Source organism: Melanotaenia boesemani, chromosome 23 (assembly GCF_017639745.1).
Source record: "Melanotaenia boesemani isolate fMelBoe1 chromosome 23, fMelBoe1.pri, whole genome shotgun sequence".
Classification (NCBI taxonomy): Eukaryota; Metazoa; Chordata; class Actinopteri; order Atheriniformes; family Melanotaeniidae; genus Melanotaenia; species Melanotaenia boesemani.
In genome coordinates this window covers 17,501-36,157 of record NC_055704.1, presented here as the reverse complement: position 1 = coordinate 36,157, position 18,657 = coordinate 17,501, and the positions used below count along the sequence as shown (strand labels likewise).

Genomic DNA, 18,657 nt, shown 5'->3' with positions numbered 1-18,657 from the left:
ACTGTTAACCTGAAAAATATTATAGTATTTTTATTTATATGTCAATGTTTTCTGTTCGAAAATCAAAGAACAATAATCATTAAATAAATAAACAAATTCTTAAAGCTCTGTATGCATTTTCAAGTCTTTCCGAGCACAAACATTTTCTCATTTAATAATAATTTTCTCTGTAATACACACAGTTCGTATTGAAAGTTATATTAAACACAGCTGCAAACCTCTGAAGCCACAGTATTAACTTTGATGAGTGATTTACTGCTTTCTTGAATTCTACTTCATATTAAATATTTTTCCCTTCACAACTTTAAAAACGGCCGCCTAAAGCAGGGATCTCCAACTCTGGTCCTGGTGAGCTACTGTCCTGCAGGTTTTGGATTGTACCCTGATGCAACACACCTGACTCAAATCACTGGGTCATTAACACACTTGTGCAGAGGTGTGTTGTAGGAGACATCTAAGGCCACAGTATTAAATTAGATGAGTACTGCCTTCATAAATTCTACTTCATATTTGATCTTTTTCCCTTCACAACCTAAAGGATCAATAACTTTTCTACGTTGTGGATTTGTTGTTTCCCGTCCAGACGTTTGTATCTGTCGCCGTGTTTTGTTTCAAAGTGTGTTCTCGTACTTCATTCATTGCAGCCTCACCGTTTCCACACAGAAGACAATCAGCGTCATCTTTTACATCCACAGACATGTTCTGTTTTCAAACTCCACTTTTCATGTAGCCATTGTTTGAGGAGGCGCTTTTAACTCTTAACCAGTTCAGTCCAGCTGCCAGACAGCGAGTGAGTTTTGCTCTCCCCTGGGCAGCGATAACCGCGCCAGCGAGCTCGCAATGCATTGTGGTACTTGTACTCTTATAGTGCTGCGTGCGCTGTATCAGCGGGCCAGCTCTGACATTAATACCACAAGTACCAAAATGCATTGCCAGCGCGTTTATCATAGCAGCACAGGTGCAAAACTCACTCGAACCAAAGTTATACTTTTTTTTTTTCCCCCCACATTCTTAGGTATTAAAGTGCACGTTTAAGTGTACATGATTAGTTTGCAGATTTATGAAATTAGTCTGGCTCAGGAGTTTTGCATAGATCTGTATATAAAACTCCAAAGATCCATCCTGAGGCAGATTAAGCATGGAGAAATACGAAATGACAGACAGACCAGAAATCACTCTTTCATTCAGTCTTTTATTTGTATCTTTAAACAATATGTACATATTTACATGTGTGAACAGCAGACATTTTAAGTCAGTCCTCCAACCAGGTGAGATCAGCTCCCTCCCCACCAAAGGATTTTTTCCCTCACCCCATAGTTAAAAAGCAGCTCTTCATTTACTTGCAGGTCCCTCATTGCTTTAAAAAGGATCACATGCTGTGGTCCTTCTGGGAACTGCACGAGGCAGTTTACAGGCCTCACATTTGGGTTTTTTCTGGAGTGATTGAGAAGTCTGCCAAAAGTCTCCATGTCAGGGTGGCACGAGCACGGGGCATCATGGGCGTCCACGCAGAGGTCAGCAGAGCCAGCCTTAAAGAAGAAGGAGTAGCCCATCTGGTTGCTTCTTGCAGCCATTCTCCTCCTCCCCTCTGCACCAGAGATGAGCTCTCTGTGATAATCACACAGGATGGAGTTTTTGGGGAAGTGTTTGGTTGGTAGCACTCCTGTGGGTCAGAGAACATCAGTTAGTTTTCTTCATGTATTTTATACATAGCTTAACTGTGAGTGGCTGGATGCTAAGATTGATTGTGGCATAAAAACAGAAGTGAAGGAGTTTTGTGTGCCCAAAATAAAACATTGTATTTACCTTTCCCCTCACCAGCCTTTGGCGACGGCTCGACCACAGCCAGATGCTTCCACTTCTGACTGTGGACCAGCTTCATCAGCAGATGGCTCGACTCCACTCCAGTTGAGTTTGCTGCTGAAATGTATTTATATAAATTAAATAATGTCTTCCAAGTGTGATTTTAGTAAATATCTTATAGAGAGATTTGCTGACATTGATTTCTCTGCTGGTGTTTAATTCCATAAAAAAAAAAATGAACAAATATTTTAACTTCTGTAAATAAAGATATTTCATTCTTTCCTCCCCGATTAAATAGAGAAATAGAAACCACTGATTCTAGCAGAAAGTGTCTCCATGTATTGAAACAGAATAAGCTGATTATTGAACCCAAGTAAGATAAATATATCCACATGTAAATATATATTTTCATGACAGACCAGCTGAAGGAGGGGGAATCACAACCTGAGGTGAAAATAGTAAATAAAATTTTTTACCAACACACTTGGCATTAAAGAAAATTTAAAAAAAAAAAAAGTGTAAGTTTAGCTCAAAAGCAAGGTTAAAACAAACCTTTTCACTTCCAACATGTGCATGCTGTCATGGCTCTGTGTGTATGTGTGTCTGAGTTTGCAGGTTGGGCTGAGCAGGTTGCCATGGGGATGGAGGGCGGAGGCTGGAGCCTCAATTGACACCACCTGCAGATCATCAGCGTGCTTGTTAGCCGGCTCTACTCCCGGCTATTTAGATTCATGCAGGAGCTCCAGTCTTCGCCAGATTGTCATTCTATGCAGTATGGTAATCAGGCCTCTTCCATGATTTATCGTGTACCTTGTCCTTGGATTATTGACCTTGTCATCTCTGTCCAACAGCCTAAGACCTTGATCCCTCGGTTAACCCCAGCACCCAGAATCTGGACTACTCCTCATATCTAGCCGCCTGCCTGCCTGCCACCAAGCTCACATCACCCTCCACAGAGAGCATCTCCTGGTTCACCCCTCCACCTTCAGTCTCACTCTGGAACACGGTAAGCTGCTGCCTAGCTGACACAACCCGGTACCTTCTCTGAACCGCAGTAATCCTCTGTCCTTTTCATAGGAAGAGCTGCTCCTTCTCCCCTCTGCACCAGAGATGAGCTCTGTGATAATCACACAGGATGGTGTTCTTGGGGAAGCGTTTGGTAGTTAGCATTCCTGTGGGTCAGAGTGGAGATCAGCTAGTTTTCTTCATGTATACATAGCTTAACTATGAGTGGCTGGATGCTAAGGTTGATTGTGGCATAAAAAAAGTGAAGGAGTTTTATGTGCCCAAAATAAGACATCGTATTTACCTCTCCCCTCGCCAGCCTTTGGCGACTGCTCGACCACAGCCAGATGCTTCCACTTCTGACTGCGGACCAGCTTCATCAGCAGATGGCTCAACTCCACTTACTCCTTCTAAGGTGGACTCCACTTTGTCATGATGACCTGAGGTGTTGGGCAGTTGGTTTGCCACTGCTCCCTTTCGATGATGGTCTGGATTTTTTGGAGGGTAGGGGGGCGCCTGGACCATTTGGCTACAAAGAGATCAAATACAAATTGAATGGGTTAATATTCTTTCAAAAAGTGTAGCTAATGATCACACATAAATGACTGCAGTCCACTTACCAAGAAGGTGTTTCTCCCTCATCTTGAACTGCAGAGCTCTCCACTTGTCGTACAGGGCCCTGTAGCCGCTGAAGCCGCCTGCAGTTCTTTGTATTTTATTTGGTGGCTTCCCATCAAGGGTGACTGGGAATTGGACTTTAAATCTTTCAAAGTCCGTCGCTTCTGGGGCCTCTCTCGATCTCTTAGACGCAGGACGACGCCGCTGATCATCACCTGATTCATCAGAGCTGCGGAAAGAAGAGACTTTAGTGAAGAGCTGAACACCAAGCAGCTGGTGGAGACCCTAAATCAGGGGTGTCAAACTCATCATCAGGGTTTGTACCAGTCCGCCTGTTGCCATTTTCTTCATTTTGCCCGCTGCGTATTTGAGTTTGACACCCCTGCTCTGAATGTGTCACCATTTTCCTTTACCTTTGTGTTAAGAGGCGCATCAGGTTTGCTGTGTTTACGATGCTCTCTGGCTGGCGCATCCTGTAGTGGTCTTTAGCCACCTTGTCAGTGTGGGCCAGGTAATGCGCCAGTCCGGTCTTCTGCTCATCCGTCAGGATGCTGTTGCCTTCTGTTTCAACAGCCCGGCGGATTTCCTGACTCGTGATGTTTTTAAGGTTGTATCTGCAACAGAAGAAAAATTGAAATGTCTTTAGTTAATCTCAGAAACTTGGTCCAACCTTATTCATCACACGCTGGAAAGAAATGAATTCAGAGATGAATAAACTCACTGTTCATGCAGACGCCGGAGGTCGTTGGTGGCACTGCTGAGGGGTTTGCCATTTCTCCCCAGAAACAGCCGGTCAGCAGCCACATCTTCGTCCTCCAGGTCTTTTACGTGGTCGGGTTGTACTGACGTGTAGTACTGGTCAATTAACTGTGGAGACAAGAAGTTAAAGAAGTGAATGAAAAGGGTGGAAGTGCAGGCATGGATCCTGGTCTGCATTATGGAGAGTAATGTTCAAATCAAATTAAAAGAAAGGCCTTTAAGCAGCTTCTTCCTCAGTGAGGGCAAACGGAGCCACCTGCCTGTTGGCCTTCTTGTGGGACTTGACAGCCACGACCACCCGTCCGTTGCAGCTCTTTCTGCAGCCATTCCGTAACCTGACAAACAACCATGAACACGTTAGTGGTGTGAACAGAGTTACATGTCTGTTTTAAGATGTCCACTGCATGCTGAGAAAGACCTGGTCTGAGTAGCACTTACCGTCAGTCCATCCACTGCTCCAGGCCTCTGGAAATGACCCAGAAGGAGGATGGCTTCACAGTAGTAACGGTAAGACATCTTCTGCTCCTCGGTCACCGGTTCACGACTGAGAAGACGTCCGTAAGTTACAAGGGCATCCTTCTTGGCCTCTCGGAGGAGTTGCTGGAAGGTGTGTACTGTCACCTTTGGTCCAACGAAGTACTCATGCCTGAAAGATAAGATGCAGCAGAATACCAGTGAGAAGGAGAGGCCAATTATTTCTCTAACTTGTAAAACAGCAGACTTGGGGAATCTATACGCTCACCTTTTACTGCAGAGGTCTCTGCTGTGCGTTTTAGAAATTGGCTTTCTAAGTACACTCAGGAACTCCATGTAGTGAGTACATTTGTTCATTGTGTCCGGATCAGAGGCCCCATGTTCCAGCTTTATGAACTTGATGAACTTCAACATGCTTTTGAGGTAGTTTATGCGTGTGGCTGCAGACTGACCCACTCTTCTCAGGGCATCGAAGTAGTCACCCACTAAAGAGGTGTTCTGGAGGAAGTCCAAGTTGACCTCATTGCCAGTGGGCTGCATATACCGCAGCATCCTCGACACATTGTCGACCTGTAAAAAAAGACAGTAATTAAGAAGGCTGCAGTTAGTGACTGACTGACTGACACACTCCATTCATATGGTAATGAGCATGCAGAGAGAGGAGCAGTCTGGCCTGCAGAAAGGAAATACAGTCTTACCTCATGCTGGCAGTTGGGAATCTGGAGCACAGATTCCAAATGGTGCTTGAACTTCTTCAGCAGTGATGCCTCAGGTGGGAACTTGGCATACAAGTTTTCCTCCTGCATGCGAACCCTCAATGATGTGGCGAACTCGGGATCTGACCTGAGAAAGCACAGAGATTTAATTCATACATTTCCACATAGCAGACAGCTTATTCAGTCCTGTCTGAGGAAGTGGATGGACTCACCGTTGCCATGTGGGGTCACTGGAGCTGCCTCCCTCCGCTTCAGAGGCTGGAGTGGGGCTGCCTTCCTCAGCGTGGTCTTCTCTGTGCGGGGGTGGGGCAGCAGAGGTTGATGGCTGCTCTTCTTCAGGCACTGTTGTCTCCTCAGCTTCTTGATTTTCAAGATCTGGTGGGCAGTTCAGGACAAAAAAGCCTCTTCTCTTGAGCTCTCTAACCAGAGCTTGCCTGGACGGGACGTGAGGACACCACTTGAAGATGTCAAGGTAGTCCCATGACCTGCCTTCACAAGTCCAGGCCTTGGTGGACTCCTTGGCCTTCTTCAGCTCGAGCTGCCGCTCCTCCGGTGTATGGTTTTTCATGCACACCCTGGAGAGGTGGGATGTAAGGACCTCTGTTGGCTTGAGGCATATCAGGCAGTGAAGCACACGGCGGTCGCAGTTCCTGTAACAGAGATAAAACACATTGTTCATGTACAGATACACGGTGGTTTTCCAGAGTCCCATGACTATAAAACATGTTTAACAGTAAAATGTGGGTAATAACAAGAGTGAAAAAGCTTGGTCTGACTTGCTTGTCTTGAGCCATGGCAAAGTGTTCAGCAGCAAAGTCGGCTAGAATTTGGTTTAGTTTAAATAAAGTTGAGATTTTGCCACTTAAATGTATTTATATAAAAGATGCTTCAGTTTTGTTTGGCTGATTAAATGGTCATCTGCAGCAGAATGATCATCCACTCTGTTAAGATTTGACATTTTAAATGTTTCTGATGAAAGTTTCTCACTGTTCAGTTAATCTTAGTGAACTGGTTGATACAGGAAGCATGTGATGCGGCTGTGGTACAAGGAAGTGGACCCAACAGCAGATCACTCAGAGAGGCAAGGGCAAAGGTGCAAACAATGTTAAGTGTATGTGGCTTGGTCCAGGTCCGGGCAGCTCTTCCTATGAAAAGGACAGAGGATTACTGCGGTTCAGAGAAGGTACCGGGTTGTGTCAGCTAGGCAGCAGCTTATCGTGTTCCAGAGTGAGACTGAAGGTGGAGGGGTGAACCAGGAGATGCTCTCTGTGGAGGGTGATGTGAGCTTGGTGGCAGGCAGGCAGGCGGCTAGATATGAGGAGTAGTCCAGATTCTGGGTGCTGGGGTTAACCGAGGGATCAAGGTCTTAGGCTGTTGGACAGAGATGACAAGGTCAATAATCCAAGGACAAGGTACACGATAAATCATGGAAGAGGCCTGATTACCATACTGCATAGAATGACAATCTGGCGAAGACTGGAGCTCCTGCATGAATCTAAATAGCCGGGAGTAGAGCCGGCTAACAAGCACGCTGATGATCTGCAGGTGGTGTCAATTGAGGCTCCAGCCTCCGCCCTCCATCCCCATGGCAACCTGCTCAGCCCAACCTGCAAACTCAGACACACATACACACAGAGCCATGACAGCATGCACATGTTGGAAGTGAAAAGGTTTGTTTTAACCTTGCTTTTGAGCTAAACTTACACTTTTTTTTTTTTTTAATTTTCTTTAATGCCAAGTGTGTTGGTAAAAAATTTTATTTACTATTTTCACCTCAGGTTGTGATTCCCCCTCCTTCAGCTGGTCTGTCATGAAAATATATATTTACATGTGGATATATTTATCTTACTTGGGTTCAATAATCAGCTTATTCTGTTTCAATACATGGAGACACTTTCTGCTAGAATCAGTGGTTTCTATTTCTCTATTTAATCGGGGAGGAAAGAATGAAATATCTTTATTTACAGAAGTTAAAATATTTGTTCATTTTTTTTTTTATGGAATTAAACACCAGCAGAGAAATCAATGTCAGCAAATCTCTCTATAAGATATTTACTAAAATCACACTTGGAAGACATTATTTAATTTATATAAATACATTTCAGCAGCAAACTCAACTGGAGTGGAGTCGAGCCATCTGCTGATGAAGCTGGTCCACAGTCAGAAGTGGAAGCATCTGGCTGTGGTCGAGCCGTCGCCAAAGGCTGGTGAGGGGAAAGGTAAATACAATGTTTTATTTTGGGCACACAAAACTCCTTCACTTCTGTTTTTATGCCACAATCAATCTTAGCATCCAGCCACTCACAGTTAAGCTATGTATAAAATACATGAAGAAAACTAACTGATGTTCTCTGACCCACAGGAGTGCTACCAACCAAACACTTCCCCAAAAACTCCATCCTGTGTGATTATCACAGAGAGCTCATCTCTGGTGCAGAGGGGAGGAGGAGAATGGCTGCAAGAAGCAACCAGATGGGCTACTCCTTCTTCTTTAAGGCTGGCTCTGCTGACCTCTGCGTGGACGCCCATGATGCCCCGTGCTCGTGCCACCCTGACATGGAGACTTTTGGCAGACTTCTCAATCACTCCAGAAAAAACCCAAATGTGAGGCCTGTAAACTGCCTCGTGCAGTTCCCAGAAGGACCACAGCATGTGATCCTTTTTAAAGCAATGAGGGACCTGCAAGTAAATGAAGAGCTGCTTTTTAACTATGGGGTGAGGGAAAAAATCCTTTGGTGGGGAGGGAGCTGATCTCACCTGGTTGGAGGACTGACTTAAAATGTCTGCTGTTCACACATGTAAATATGTACATATTGTTTAAAGATACAAATAAAAGACTGAATGAAAGAGTGATTTCTGGTCTGTCTGTCATTTCGTATTTCTCCATGCTTAATCTGCCTCAGGATGGATCTTTGGAGTTTTATATACAGATCTATGCAAAACTCCTGAGCCAGACTAATTTCATAAATCTGCAAACTAATCATGTACACTTAAACGTGCACTTTAATACCTAAGAATGTGGGGGGAAAAAAAAAAAAGTATAACTTTGGTTCGAGTGAGTTTTGCACCTGTGCTGCTATGATAAACGCGCTGGCAATGCATTTTGGTACTTGTGGTATTAATGTCAGAGCTGGCCCGCTGATACAGCGCACGCAGCACTATAAGAGTACAAGTACCACAATGCATTGCGAGCTCGCTGGCGCGGTTATCGCTGCCCAGGGGAGAGCAAAACTCACTCGCTGTCTGGCAGCTGGACTGAACTGGTTAAGAGTTAAAAGCGCCTCCTCAAACAATGGCTACATGAAAAGTGGAGTTTGAAAACAGAACATGTCTGTGGATGTAAAAGATGACGCTGATTGTCTTCTGTGTGGAAACGGTGAGGCTGCAATGAATGAAGTACGAGAACACACTTTGAAACAAAACACGGCGACAGATACAAACGTCTGGACGGGAAACAACAAATCCACAACGTAGAAAAGTTATTGATCCTTTAGGTTGTGAAGGGAAAAAGATCAAATATGAAGTAGAATTTATGAAGGCAGTACTCATCTAATTTAATACTGTGGCCTTAGATGTCTCCTACAACACACCTCTGCACAAGTGTGTTAATGACCCAGTGATTTGAGTCAGGTGTGTTGCATCAGGGTACAATCCAAAACCTGCAGGACAGTAGCTCACCAGGACCAGAGTTGGAGATCCCTGCTTTAGGCGGCCGTTTTTAAAGTTGTGAAGGGAAAAATATTTAATATGAAGTAGAATTCAAGAAAGCAGTAAATCACTCATCAAAGTTAATACTGTGGCTTCAGAGGTTTGCAGCTGTGTTTAATATAACTTTCATTACGAACTGTGTGTATTACAGAGAAAATTATTATTAAATGAGAAAATGTTTGTGCTTGGAAAGACTTGAAAATGCATACAGAGCTTTAAGAATTTGTTTATTTATTTAATGATTATTGTTCTTTGATTTTCGAACAGAAAACATTGACATATAAATAAAAATACTATAATATTTTTCAGGTTAACAGTGAGATTCAATCCTATCCAATGAACACGGCTCCACCTGAAAGACTGTGATCCTCACCAGATCTTCCTTGGAGGGCTTGACCCATAGGGAAAGAATGGAGGGTTCACCTACTGCTGGCGTCACGACACCATGCAGGGTTCGTGGGTGTTATACACGGTGGTATGGGGAAGATTGTTCCCAGTCATGCTGCTGTATAAACTTTAAATGCATTTGTTTCTCTGCAGACATCTTCCACATTGCCACACTGATGCCAAATCAAGATGGACAAGGGCTGGTGCAACTTTTTTTTTTTTTTTTTTTCTATTTAGATTTTTCAATTTACTGTAAATAATTCATCAAGTGTTTTTTTTTTTTTTTACTTTTTTCTACATAGATTATTAAATTACCTGTAAATAGCTTATTAAGTGTTTATTTTAGCATCCATCGCCTTCAAGAACCTTGCCTCCAAGATTGCCAACGAACTCAAACTGTAGACGTCTTAAATGTTTACTTTTTGTGTAAATAGTTATTTTGTTGTGTGTTTTTTCTTCTTAGATGATTAAATTTGGTGTAAATAGTTAATTCATTGTGTTTATTTTTTCCTTGGATGATTAAATTTGGGATAAATAGTTAATTTATTGTTTACTGCAAACAAATTAACCACGTACACTTAAAGGTGCAACGTGGCCACCTCGTTGTTAACCTGAAAAATGTTCAGAGGATCAGCACACTAACAGATTAACTCTAAAAATGTGTTACCATAGTAACACATTTCCAGCATTTACTGGACATCAGCTGCCACAGATCCTCCAGGTTGGATTTGGATGTCACTCTGAAAACTTCAACGTATACTGAGGAATTTTCCTGAAAACCACCCAGTGTAAACGTGACCAATTTAAATAGGTAATTAAGCTGTAACCTTGCAAAGCAAAGTCACATCTATCTCATGCATACATGTCTGAAAAGCCCTGATAATGACCTTTCCAGAGATATGTCACACAACCCTGAGAGACCTTCATGTCCAGTTCTGAGGGGTATTGCACGAAACCAGAATAAAGAAATCCAGGATAATTAAACAAGCCCAGCTTGACCTAGCTTGCGCGGCCTATCCTGGCTTAATTGGTTGCACGTTTGCTGAACCAGGATGAGAAGGTGCGGCTAGGTTAAGCCAGGTGAAGATAGTTGGGATAAGTGCGTGTGCACGGCTTACTGAAGCAGACCTTGCGATCGCTCACAGAATCACTGATGGGGAAATGGATAAAAGTCGCGCGTCCTACGTCACGGTCGCTGAACAACAGCTCCTGACGGATTTCTCTGACGAAGTTAAGGATATTATAAGGAAAAAAGGCAATAATAATGCCATAAGTAAAGAACGCGAGAGAGCCTGGCAGACAATAGCCAACCGGCTCAATGCGTAAGTAGTCAAAAACTGTACAATTAATAAACAGTGCTCCACTGGAACTGTCATAATTAGGCTACAATTAAAGGAGTTACTTTTCAAATCCACTAACTGTTGTATACTTTAAGAGTGACAAGCAGGTGCATGTTACTCAGGAAATGTAGAGTATGATTAGGTGCAAACAATTATCCACAATGTGTCATTTAATCTATTTTCCTCATGTAACGTTTTTATCTATTTTATCTTTCTGTCCTTCATAAAGGACAAACCTGTCTGGCCATAAAAGGACCTGGCAGCAAGAAAAAATTAAATATAAGAACATTTTGCAGGCTGGTAAGTGACTCCAAAGTAGATAACCTTGAACAAATGAGGTGAATAGATGAGGTGTCTGCTGACATGTTCAATGTCTGTATGATTGTAGCAGTTAAAAAAAGGCCTATAGAACTGGCACAGGGGGCGTCCCACCAAGCCAGGATGTGACTCCAACAGAGGAACTGGCACTCCATTTAAATAAAGGGAGGCCAGTGATGAAGGGGATCCAGGGAGGGACAATAACTGACTCTGTCCCAGCCACAGAAACTGTCCGCTTCATACAAGGTACATCACGTACTGCAATTCTACTGCACATGGAACACAATCAAATATAATATAGTGTCTGACTTTGGATAACCTTGCAGTGTCTGGGGACACAATTACACTTTTGGAGCCACCAGAACATGATCCGGTTAGTACAGTGTCTCGAAATCACAGGCTTGGTATGTTCTGTGAAATCTTAATCCGAGTCCTCTCGCTGCATGTATACGGCAGGGGGAAGGCACATCTGCAGCTGCAGAATGCACGTCTGCAGATGAGGAGACTGTGTCAGTGGAGTCCAGAAGGCTTGAGGCATGTCAGTTTTATGGGATTGGCCTGCTTATTTATTCCATGAAGGATATGAAGTCAGTGATGTGGTGCTAATAGAAAATGTGTAGCAGGATCCGGATGCTGCACAGTCTCCTAAGCGGCCTGGTAACATTGTGAGTATTGGCTAAAGTAAATCTACGTTATGAACAAATCCTGCTGTGCTAATTGACATTTCCTTTTCAGACTTCACAAACTGTCAGAACGCTTTATTCAGGGCACCTGGAGAGAGAGAGAGAGCTGGCAGATGTTAAAAGCTGACTCAAAAAGAGCAAGCTCCAAGGAATGGAGCTGGATCTTGAGATTAAATGCTGGACACTCAGAAAACTGGACCTGGAAATCCAGTAACCAAAAATCTGTATCTCTCAATGACATTGTCATCTCCAAAGGCCAGGGGATGTGAGCTGTCCCTGAAGACTCGTTCACGTCTGAATGCTCTTCTGAGGATGCGGGCTTCCTCGTCCAGCACATCCTCCGAAAAAGGGCAAGCCATTATGAAGAGGGAACAGGTGAAGGGGAGTTGGACCTGAATATTCTACATTGCCCTCGTCACGGATTTCTTTGAATACACCTTTGTAACCTCATCCGCTGTGTTTTGTAATCTCAATTAATGCAATAAAACACATATTTATAAAACCTCTGACAGCAATTTGACGAGCAGTCTTCATTAGCATAGCAATATAACACTTGGCCTGAGTAATAATACTGCAACTCGAATCCATATAAAAAGGCTGTTGCGATTATGAACAGATTTGGATTAACTGTACAGTGACTGTATATATAATATTTTAATACTGGATGATTAAAATGACGCGCCATACTTAGGAAGACCATGGACATGCTGTAAAACACATTAATTCCTCACAGAATTGACGTTGGACATGCAGGTGACTCGCTAGGATTAATCTTCCGGCAGTTAGCCTGGTCTGGAGCAGGCTAGCTGCAGCGGATAAATCACCACAGTAACTTGGCCGGGTTTAGTTTGAGCTGCTTTCATGCAACCGACTTAGGGCTAAATTCAGCCAGGATAACCAACATATCCCGGCTTAATCCCTTATCTTGGTTTCGTGCAATACCCCTCAGCTCTGCCGGTTCACGGTTTATTTATTATATATTATATATTTAAACACTGAATAGAAGAACTATTTACAGAATTAAAAAAATAAAGAAACATAATCACTAAAATCATTTTAAATTTTATATATATATATATATTAGCCCTTAATTATAACCTCCACAAAGTTAAACTGACTACATGTATGGGGGAGGGGGGGGGGGGGGGGGGGGGGGGAGCTGTGGTGTGTCCTTACTGTTGACAATCTCAAAAGCTGTTATTATTTTCTTCAACATTTCATAAAGTTCATGATTCCAAACTTGCAGAGTTTAATTATGGCCTCCACAAAAAATATTTGTCTATGAAGGGGGGGGGGGGGTAGCTGCTGGAAGCTGCTGGAGAGCTGCTGGGGGGTTGTGGCTGTGTCTATGTTAAAATCCAGAGTTTGGTGGTCGGCCTACCTGGCGCCATGAACCTGAGAAATGTTTGGAAAATTCGAATCAGGGCCTGGCCTTTTATGCTGGAGTCTCAGTGTTTTTGAGTAAACACACGGATCAGCTGACTTGGAGGAGTTATCTGACCGTCATTGAATTTGCGGCTGACCTCGTGGTTCGGGCAGCGTTTGACCACTTCCGTGACATGCTCTGCCTGTCACGGAAGTGGTCAAACGCTACTGGCATCGCCCGTACTGCACTGAGCCTCACTGTGAATGAACATTGCCTGCCCTGACTACGTCTTTTGGATTTGTGGATTTATATTCTTGTCTGAAGTTCGTTTCAGGATTCCTCACCCACAGATCCGGGATTGCCTGAATCCTCCTGCTAACCACAACTGGTTTCACTCCCTCCATCCCCTGGCCCTAAATAAACCTTATTCTGTTCAAACCATTTGTTCTATGTGTGGCTGAATTTCCAGGTCTTCAGGAGCAAACCTGACAGGTGATGGTTACACTGTTATAGCAATCATGAGATGTGGTGAGATCCTGTTCAGAAGGTTGGGGGCGAGTTATGACAGGTGGCCCTCTGAAAACTCACAGGGTGGGAAAATCTGAAGCTTCTGGCCCAGGTGTGTGTACTGTAGGACAAATTTTGTACTTCCTGATGTGCAAAATTAATCTACAATATTCCCCAAACCATCGTGTACAATACACATAGTTTATTTAACAATATGGTATAGTACGAAATGAGCCATTTGAACCAATTTTTACAGTGAATAAACACAGAAACTGGTTTTAGGTTCCTTCACGTACCTCAGCAGCATAACTGTTGGTTCAGTCTTCTGCTTGTGGTTTCCCAGGTCCAGTTTGGTGGTCAGCCACTCCAGCAGCACGAACCTGAGAAACCTTTTGGTCTGAGGGTGGGAAAGCAAAATCCAGAGACTGGCATTTTCTTCTGGCGTCTAACTGATCTGAGTACAAACTTACCCTCCCACATGGATCAGCTGACTTGGAGGAGCTATCTGACCGTCGCTGAGCTCGTGCTCCAGGCTACAGAGCTGCTGGAGGTGAGCTGGCTGCTTGTCACCTCCAGCAGCCATTACTGGAAGTGGGAATACTGTAGAGGCTGAGGATGTCATCACACTCTCCCACAGTACACTGAAAGAGTCTTGGCTGTCAAAGCCTTGAATTTCCACATCCCCCCCCCCATTGTCTGTCTGGGGAAAATGAAAGAGTGTAATGAGGAACAAAATGCAAACTGTAGATGTTTGATGCATGTTTTAGCACACTTACCCAGTTTATAGTCTTCTCCTGAGTACACCACCATGACAAAATCATTGCCACTGTGTTGCTTCTTTTTGTGGCAAAGGGGGGCGGTGGCTGCAGAGGAACAGTTGCATTTAAAGTTCACACAGCAGCATGACTGGGAACAATCTTCCCCATACCATGGTGTACAATTCACACACAGTTTATTTAACAATATGTATGTGTACGAAATGAGCCATTTGAACCAGTTTTTTGAGTTGCAACAGCCTTTGTCACTCTCTGGCTTCAATGTGGCAATGTGGTCAAGCCCTCCAAGAAAGATCTGGTCTGGATCACAGTCTTTCACTTTGATCTGAAAGGGGCACAGGGGGTGGGGAGGGCAGATGAGAGTAGCTGGTGTGGATTTGAGCCAACAGTATGTTTGTATGTGTGTAGGTGTGTGTGCATGTGGATGTATGTATGTTTGTGTGTATGTATGCTTCTGTTAAGGACTGCTCCAGCTCTGCCGGTTTCTAAAGATTCAGACATATTTTTTGCTCCGCTTGTTCGCTTGCTTTTTGCCCTTCTTTTGCATTTTGGTGTGTCGACCTTAAAGTCGGGGGTTGGGTTGGGGGTGCTTCTGGCCCGTGTCGTAATCCAGTGGTTTAATGACAGCATTTTATTAAGGGCATTCAAACTGAGCTATTCTGATGCTGAATGGTAGTGGAGGCATGTATGTATGTGTGTGTGTGTGTGTGTGTCTGCGTCTGGTAATAAAGCTGCATGTACAGGATAGAGCAGCTCCGGGGGTGGGGGAGGGGGTGAGGAATAGTTGAGGGAAATTAGCCTTAATGACAACTTCAAAGTTAAACTGACCCTACAGTATGTATGTGTGTGTGTGTATATATATGTATAAACATTAAACAACAAAAAATAGAAAATTAAATACCCTTTCCATCAGCAGGTACAGGAATCTCTGACTGCTCCAGCTCTGCCGGTTCTTGGGTGGGAGGGGTTGGCATCTTCTTCAAAGCCACCTTTCGACCATCACGGCGATCGGTCACAGACCAAAAAACACCGAAAGCACCGTAACCAATGGGTTTCTTTGTGACTCTTCAAACTTCCAATATGTGAAGCTGTTGAGCGGTTCGGCCCTGGTGATAACTTGAATGGAACTCACCCTTCAGGATGGAAAAATTATGTGTGTGTGTGTATATATATCAGTTATGTCCCACTCTTACTGATTGCAGCCAAGTCCTCCAGGAATCCCACATTAAACAACATGGCTCTGTTAAATGGCTGGCTACCAATCTGTTCAATGACATAGAAGGCAAACTGCAGGCGCTGTCTCTGCAGCATGGGGATAAGGTTTGGGAAAAGGATGGGCAGATGCTCTTCCCTGGACATTGTCCTGCACGACACTTATTACGTTGTAGCCCACTTCCACTATGTCCTTTCCATGGGAGCAGTTGAACTAAACTTAGATTCAGCTTTGTGCCACCCACGGTGCGCCGGATCTGCAGATTTAAGCTTGGATTCAGCTCTGAGCCGGCCACAGGGCACGAGGTCAGCAGATTTAATGCAATCAGCTTCCAAGCAGCTTGACTGGGGTCGCTGGAGTGTCTGGAAACATTTATTATCAAAACAGGAGCGGGTAGTAACTTTATGAAAATTCACTTTGGCATTATGTTCGTGGGTGTTAACCTAACATTCTTCCCTCAACATTTCCTAGGTCTTGCTGGGATTCCTCGGCGGTACTCAGACTACCCAGACGCTTTTTACATGATTCAGAAATCCAAAAATATCTGCATGTTTTTATGCTTCTGATTCTTATTTTATTCTCTCTTGTTCTTTTAATTTTCCATTATAATCTAAGCATATAAAAGGAAAAAGCCAGCCCATAAGTGGGCACCATTAACTAAGACGTACCAGAACAACAGCTGCTGCAGGTCCAACAAAGGCATACAGGAGCCCACCCTCCAAAGAGAGTCAACAGCTGCAGGAAAAACAAGAAAAAACAATTAATTTGCAGTAAGGCATGGGCAGATGTTCGTGGCGGTTTCTAAATGGAATCAGGATGGCCACCTTCCAACGAGGTCTGCAGTCCTTTGGTTTCCAGTGGCCTCCAAATTCAATGTCAAAAAACCTATTTACAGATGTGTGTATCTATGTATATATGCATGTATGTGTGTGTAGTTCTGCTTCTGGTAGTATAGCTTCATGTACAGGATAGAGCAGCTCCAGGGGTGGGGGTGGGGAGAGGATGGGGATAGCTGCTGGTAAGCTGCTGGGGGGGGGGTTGGCCCTTAATGATGACTTCTGCAAAATTAAACTGACCCCACAGGTTGGAAAAAAATATGTACGTATGAATGTATATGTACTGTGTGTGTGTGTGTGTAAGGATCTGTGCCATGCATGTATGTGGGAGGGAGGGATGAGGTGTGACAGATATGCTCGTAACAGCAGCTTAACATCAGACTTCTTTTCAGCAGCACGATGTTGTGAAACTATTAAACACACTTTTATACTAATTAAATGAACAACCGACACATACAACGTTTAAATTAACCACACATTTAAACAATTAACCAAATCCAAATAATCTATCTACTTCCTAATCCAACATCCGAACGTAGCTTGCTAGCAATGTGGAAGATGTCCACACTTCTTCTCTTCAATTCTAGCTTTGTTGCTGCAATAAACAAACCATTTGTCTGTGAGAATGGAGGCCAGTAGGTCGACAATTACAGCTTTTTAAGCGTGTTAAAAACTCTACAAACAAAAGACTCATCCGAGGCAGCCATGCTCTGTAGGTTCTCGAGTGAATATTCCAGAAAATCATTTTTCCTCACTTCAGAAATCCGCTCCGTGTTGAATTGGTGGCCTTTATGTTCCAAGAAGTTTTGTAGTCAGCTCAGCGTCAGATCGCCAAAATGCAGCACTGACCTCCTCCTACTTCTCCATGATGGACACACTACAGGGCCCTCCTCACTCCATGGACAAACGTTTGAAATAAGAAATATTTTGGAGTGAAGTACAGAAAAAACCACACACACACACACACACACACACACACACACAAGGCTTCTCGTCTGCTCTTGGGTCCTGCACGACAGGAAGGGAATGATGAAGAGAGGGAGGGGCCAGGTGTCCCTGGTGGAGGTCAGGTGGTCCTCCAGCAGGTACAGATAAAGAGCACAGTCACAACTCACACACATTTCTTACAGACTGAGGTGTCCTATAGCACTGAAAACATGGAATAATGAAAAAATGAACTATGTACAGCAAAATTTACATATTTAACTAGAAAAAAACAAAAATAAACACAGAATAAATTAACTATTTACAGCAAAATTTAATAATATAAGTAGAAAAGAAAGAAAGAAACAACAACAAAAAAAAAACAAATTCTGTCTGTGGAAAAGTAAATCTCTTGCTTTGATACTAAGATAACCAACACAGGTTGTAACCCAATCTGGAATGGGAATAATATGCAGCCTGGGGATAACTTAACTATTTAAAACACAATCCTAGAAAAAAAAAATAAAATAAAATAAACACATAATAAAAGAAATATTTCCAAATATTTACACCATTCTCTTAAGAGAATGGTTCTTCTTTTTTTGTTACTAATTAACACGTTACACATTTAAATTAAATAATTAAAAAACTACAAACTAAATTTCTACAACATTCCGCAGTCAGTCTGACAGCTCCTGGTCCCAAAATATCGCAGACAGAGACATGCAGTTGTTTTTTCAGTCACACCTCCACATCTCCACATTCCTTTCAGTTCTTGAAGGAGGGAAGCGTCCAAACATGTCTTCACATGCACCCATTTCTCTGTCTTTGGTGCAGGCTGATTTAACATATTCCCCGGCTGGACAGCTTCTCTGAGGTCTTTTCCTGCAGGTCTTTTTCTGACCTCCTGCTGACAAAGATTACCCCCTGATTGAACTGTGGCTCTGGCCATGCCAGGTAATAACGTGCTCTGCACTTTATCATCACAGAAGTGCACCACGTTACCCAGAGTGTTGAGCTTGGTGGGCGGTGACGTTTGGCCAGTGTGTAAGCCCCGCCCTCCTGACTGCAGCAACACCACAGTGGGGAATTGCTCCATGCCCTTCTGAATTTCCATATCTTACGCATATTTGCTTGAAATGCCCACACTAAAATATTAATAACTATAGCAAATCAAGTCAGATTTGTTTCATTCTTGCTGCTCTGAATAGCTCATGAGCTGAC

The 18,657-nt window shown here is 43.4% G+C and overlaps 4 protein-coding genes and 1 long non-coding RNA gene across 5 annotated transcripts; 2 read left to right on the top strand and 3 right to left on the bottom strand.

Moving 5' to 3' along the window:
• Positions 1-1,196: 1,196 nt before the first annotated feature.
• LOC121634897 (N-lysine methyltransferase KMT5A-like) lies at positions 1,197-2,246 on the bottom strand. Its single transcript, XM_041977856.1, has 2 exons — positions 1,807-2,246; positions 1,197-1,663 (listed from the first exon to the last, which is right to left on the bottom strand). Exons 1-2 carry the CDS (start codon positions 1,880-1,882, stop codon positions 1,275-1,277), a joined length of 465 nt encoding a protein of 154 aa, XP_041833790.1. The 5' UTR covers positions 1,883-2,246; the 3' UTR covers positions 1,197-1,274.
• Positions 2,247-3,115: 869 nt separating this feature from the next.
• LOC121634738 lies at positions 3,116-3,890 on the bottom strand. The gene is made up of 2 exons (XR_006009280.1): positions 3,840-3,890; positions 3,116-3,655 (listed from the first exon to the last, which is right to left on the bottom strand). It is a non-coding gene; the product is annotated as an uncharacterized LOC121634738 (long non-coding RNA).
• A 253-nt stretch (positions 3,891-4,143) lies between these two features.
• LOC121635075 lies at positions 4,144-6,196 on the bottom strand. The gene is made up of 7 exons (XM_041978137.1): positions 6,156-6,196; positions 5,588-6,025; positions 5,358-5,502; positions 4,928-5,229; positions 4,624-4,831; positions 4,446-4,520; positions 4,144-4,293 (listed from the first exon to the last, which is right to left on the bottom strand). Exons 1-7 carry the CDS (start codon positions 6,167-6,169, stop codon positions 4,144-4,146), a joined length of 1,332 nt encoding a protein of 443 aa, XP_041834071.1. The 5' UTR covers positions 6,170-6,196.
• A 1,306-nt stretch (positions 6,197-7,502) lies between these two features.
• LOC121634736 (N-lysine methyltransferase KMT5A-like) lies at positions 7,503-8,188 on the top strand. The gene is made up of 2 exons (XM_041977635.1): positions 7,503-7,594; positions 7,738-8,188. Exons 1-2 carry the CDS (start codon positions 7,519-7,521, stop codon positions 8,124-8,126), a joined length of 465 nt encoding a protein of 154 aa, XP_041833569.1. The 5' UTR covers positions 7,503-7,518; the 3' UTR covers positions 8,127-8,188.
• Positions 8,189-15,754: 7,566 nt separating this feature from the next.
• LOC121634737 (cytochrome c oxidase subunit 1-like) lies at positions 15,755-16,239 on the top strand. The gene is made up of 2 exons (XM_041977636.1): positions 15,755-15,901; positions 16,033-16,239. The coding sequence occupies exons 1-2, from the start codon at positions 15,770-15,772 to the stop codon at positions 16,237-16,239; spliced, it is 339 nt and encodes a 112-aa protein (XP_041833570.1). The 5' UTR covers positions 15,755-15,769.
• The last annotated feature ends 2,418 nt before the right edge of the window (positions 16,240-18,657 follow it).

Excerpts from the sequence above, each read along its gene's own strand:
- LOC121634897 (XM_041977856.1), bottom strand. The coding sequence starts at position 1,882 with ATGAAGCTGGTCCACAGTCAGAAGTGGAAGCATCTGGCTGTGGTCGAG. Across the intron at positions 1,664-1,806 it reads AAAGGCTGGTGAGGGGAAAG|GAGTGCTACCAACCAAACAC; the intron begins GTAAATACAATG and ends TCTGACCCACAG.
- LOC121635075 (XM_041978137.1), bottom strand. Across the intron at positions 4,832-4,927 it reads AGAGACCTCTGCAGTAAAAG|GCATGAGTACTTCGTTGGAC; the intron begins GTGAGCGTATAG and ends CTTATCTTTCAG. Across the intron at positions 4,521-4,623 it reads GAGCAGTGGATGGACTGACG|GTTACGGAATGGCTGCAGAA; the intron begins GTAAGTGCTACT and ends GTTGTTTGTCAG.
- LOC121634736 (XM_041977635.1), top strand. The coding sequence starts at position 7,519 with ATGAAGCTGGTCCACAGTCAGAAGTGGAAGCATCTGGCTGTGGTCGAG. Across the intron at positions 7,595-7,737 it reads AAAGGCTGGTGAGGGGAAAG|GAGTGCTACCAACCAAACAC; the intron begins GTAAATACAATG and ends TCTGACCCACAG.
- LOC121634737 (XM_041977636.1), top strand. The coding sequence starts at position 15,770 with ATGGGGATAAGGTTTGGGAAAAGGATGGGCAGATGCTCTTCCCTGGAC. Across the intron at positions 15,902-16,032 it reads TTGAACTAAACTTAGATTCA|TGTCTGGAAACATTTATTAT; the intron begins GCTTTGTGCCAC and ends GGGTCGCTGGAG.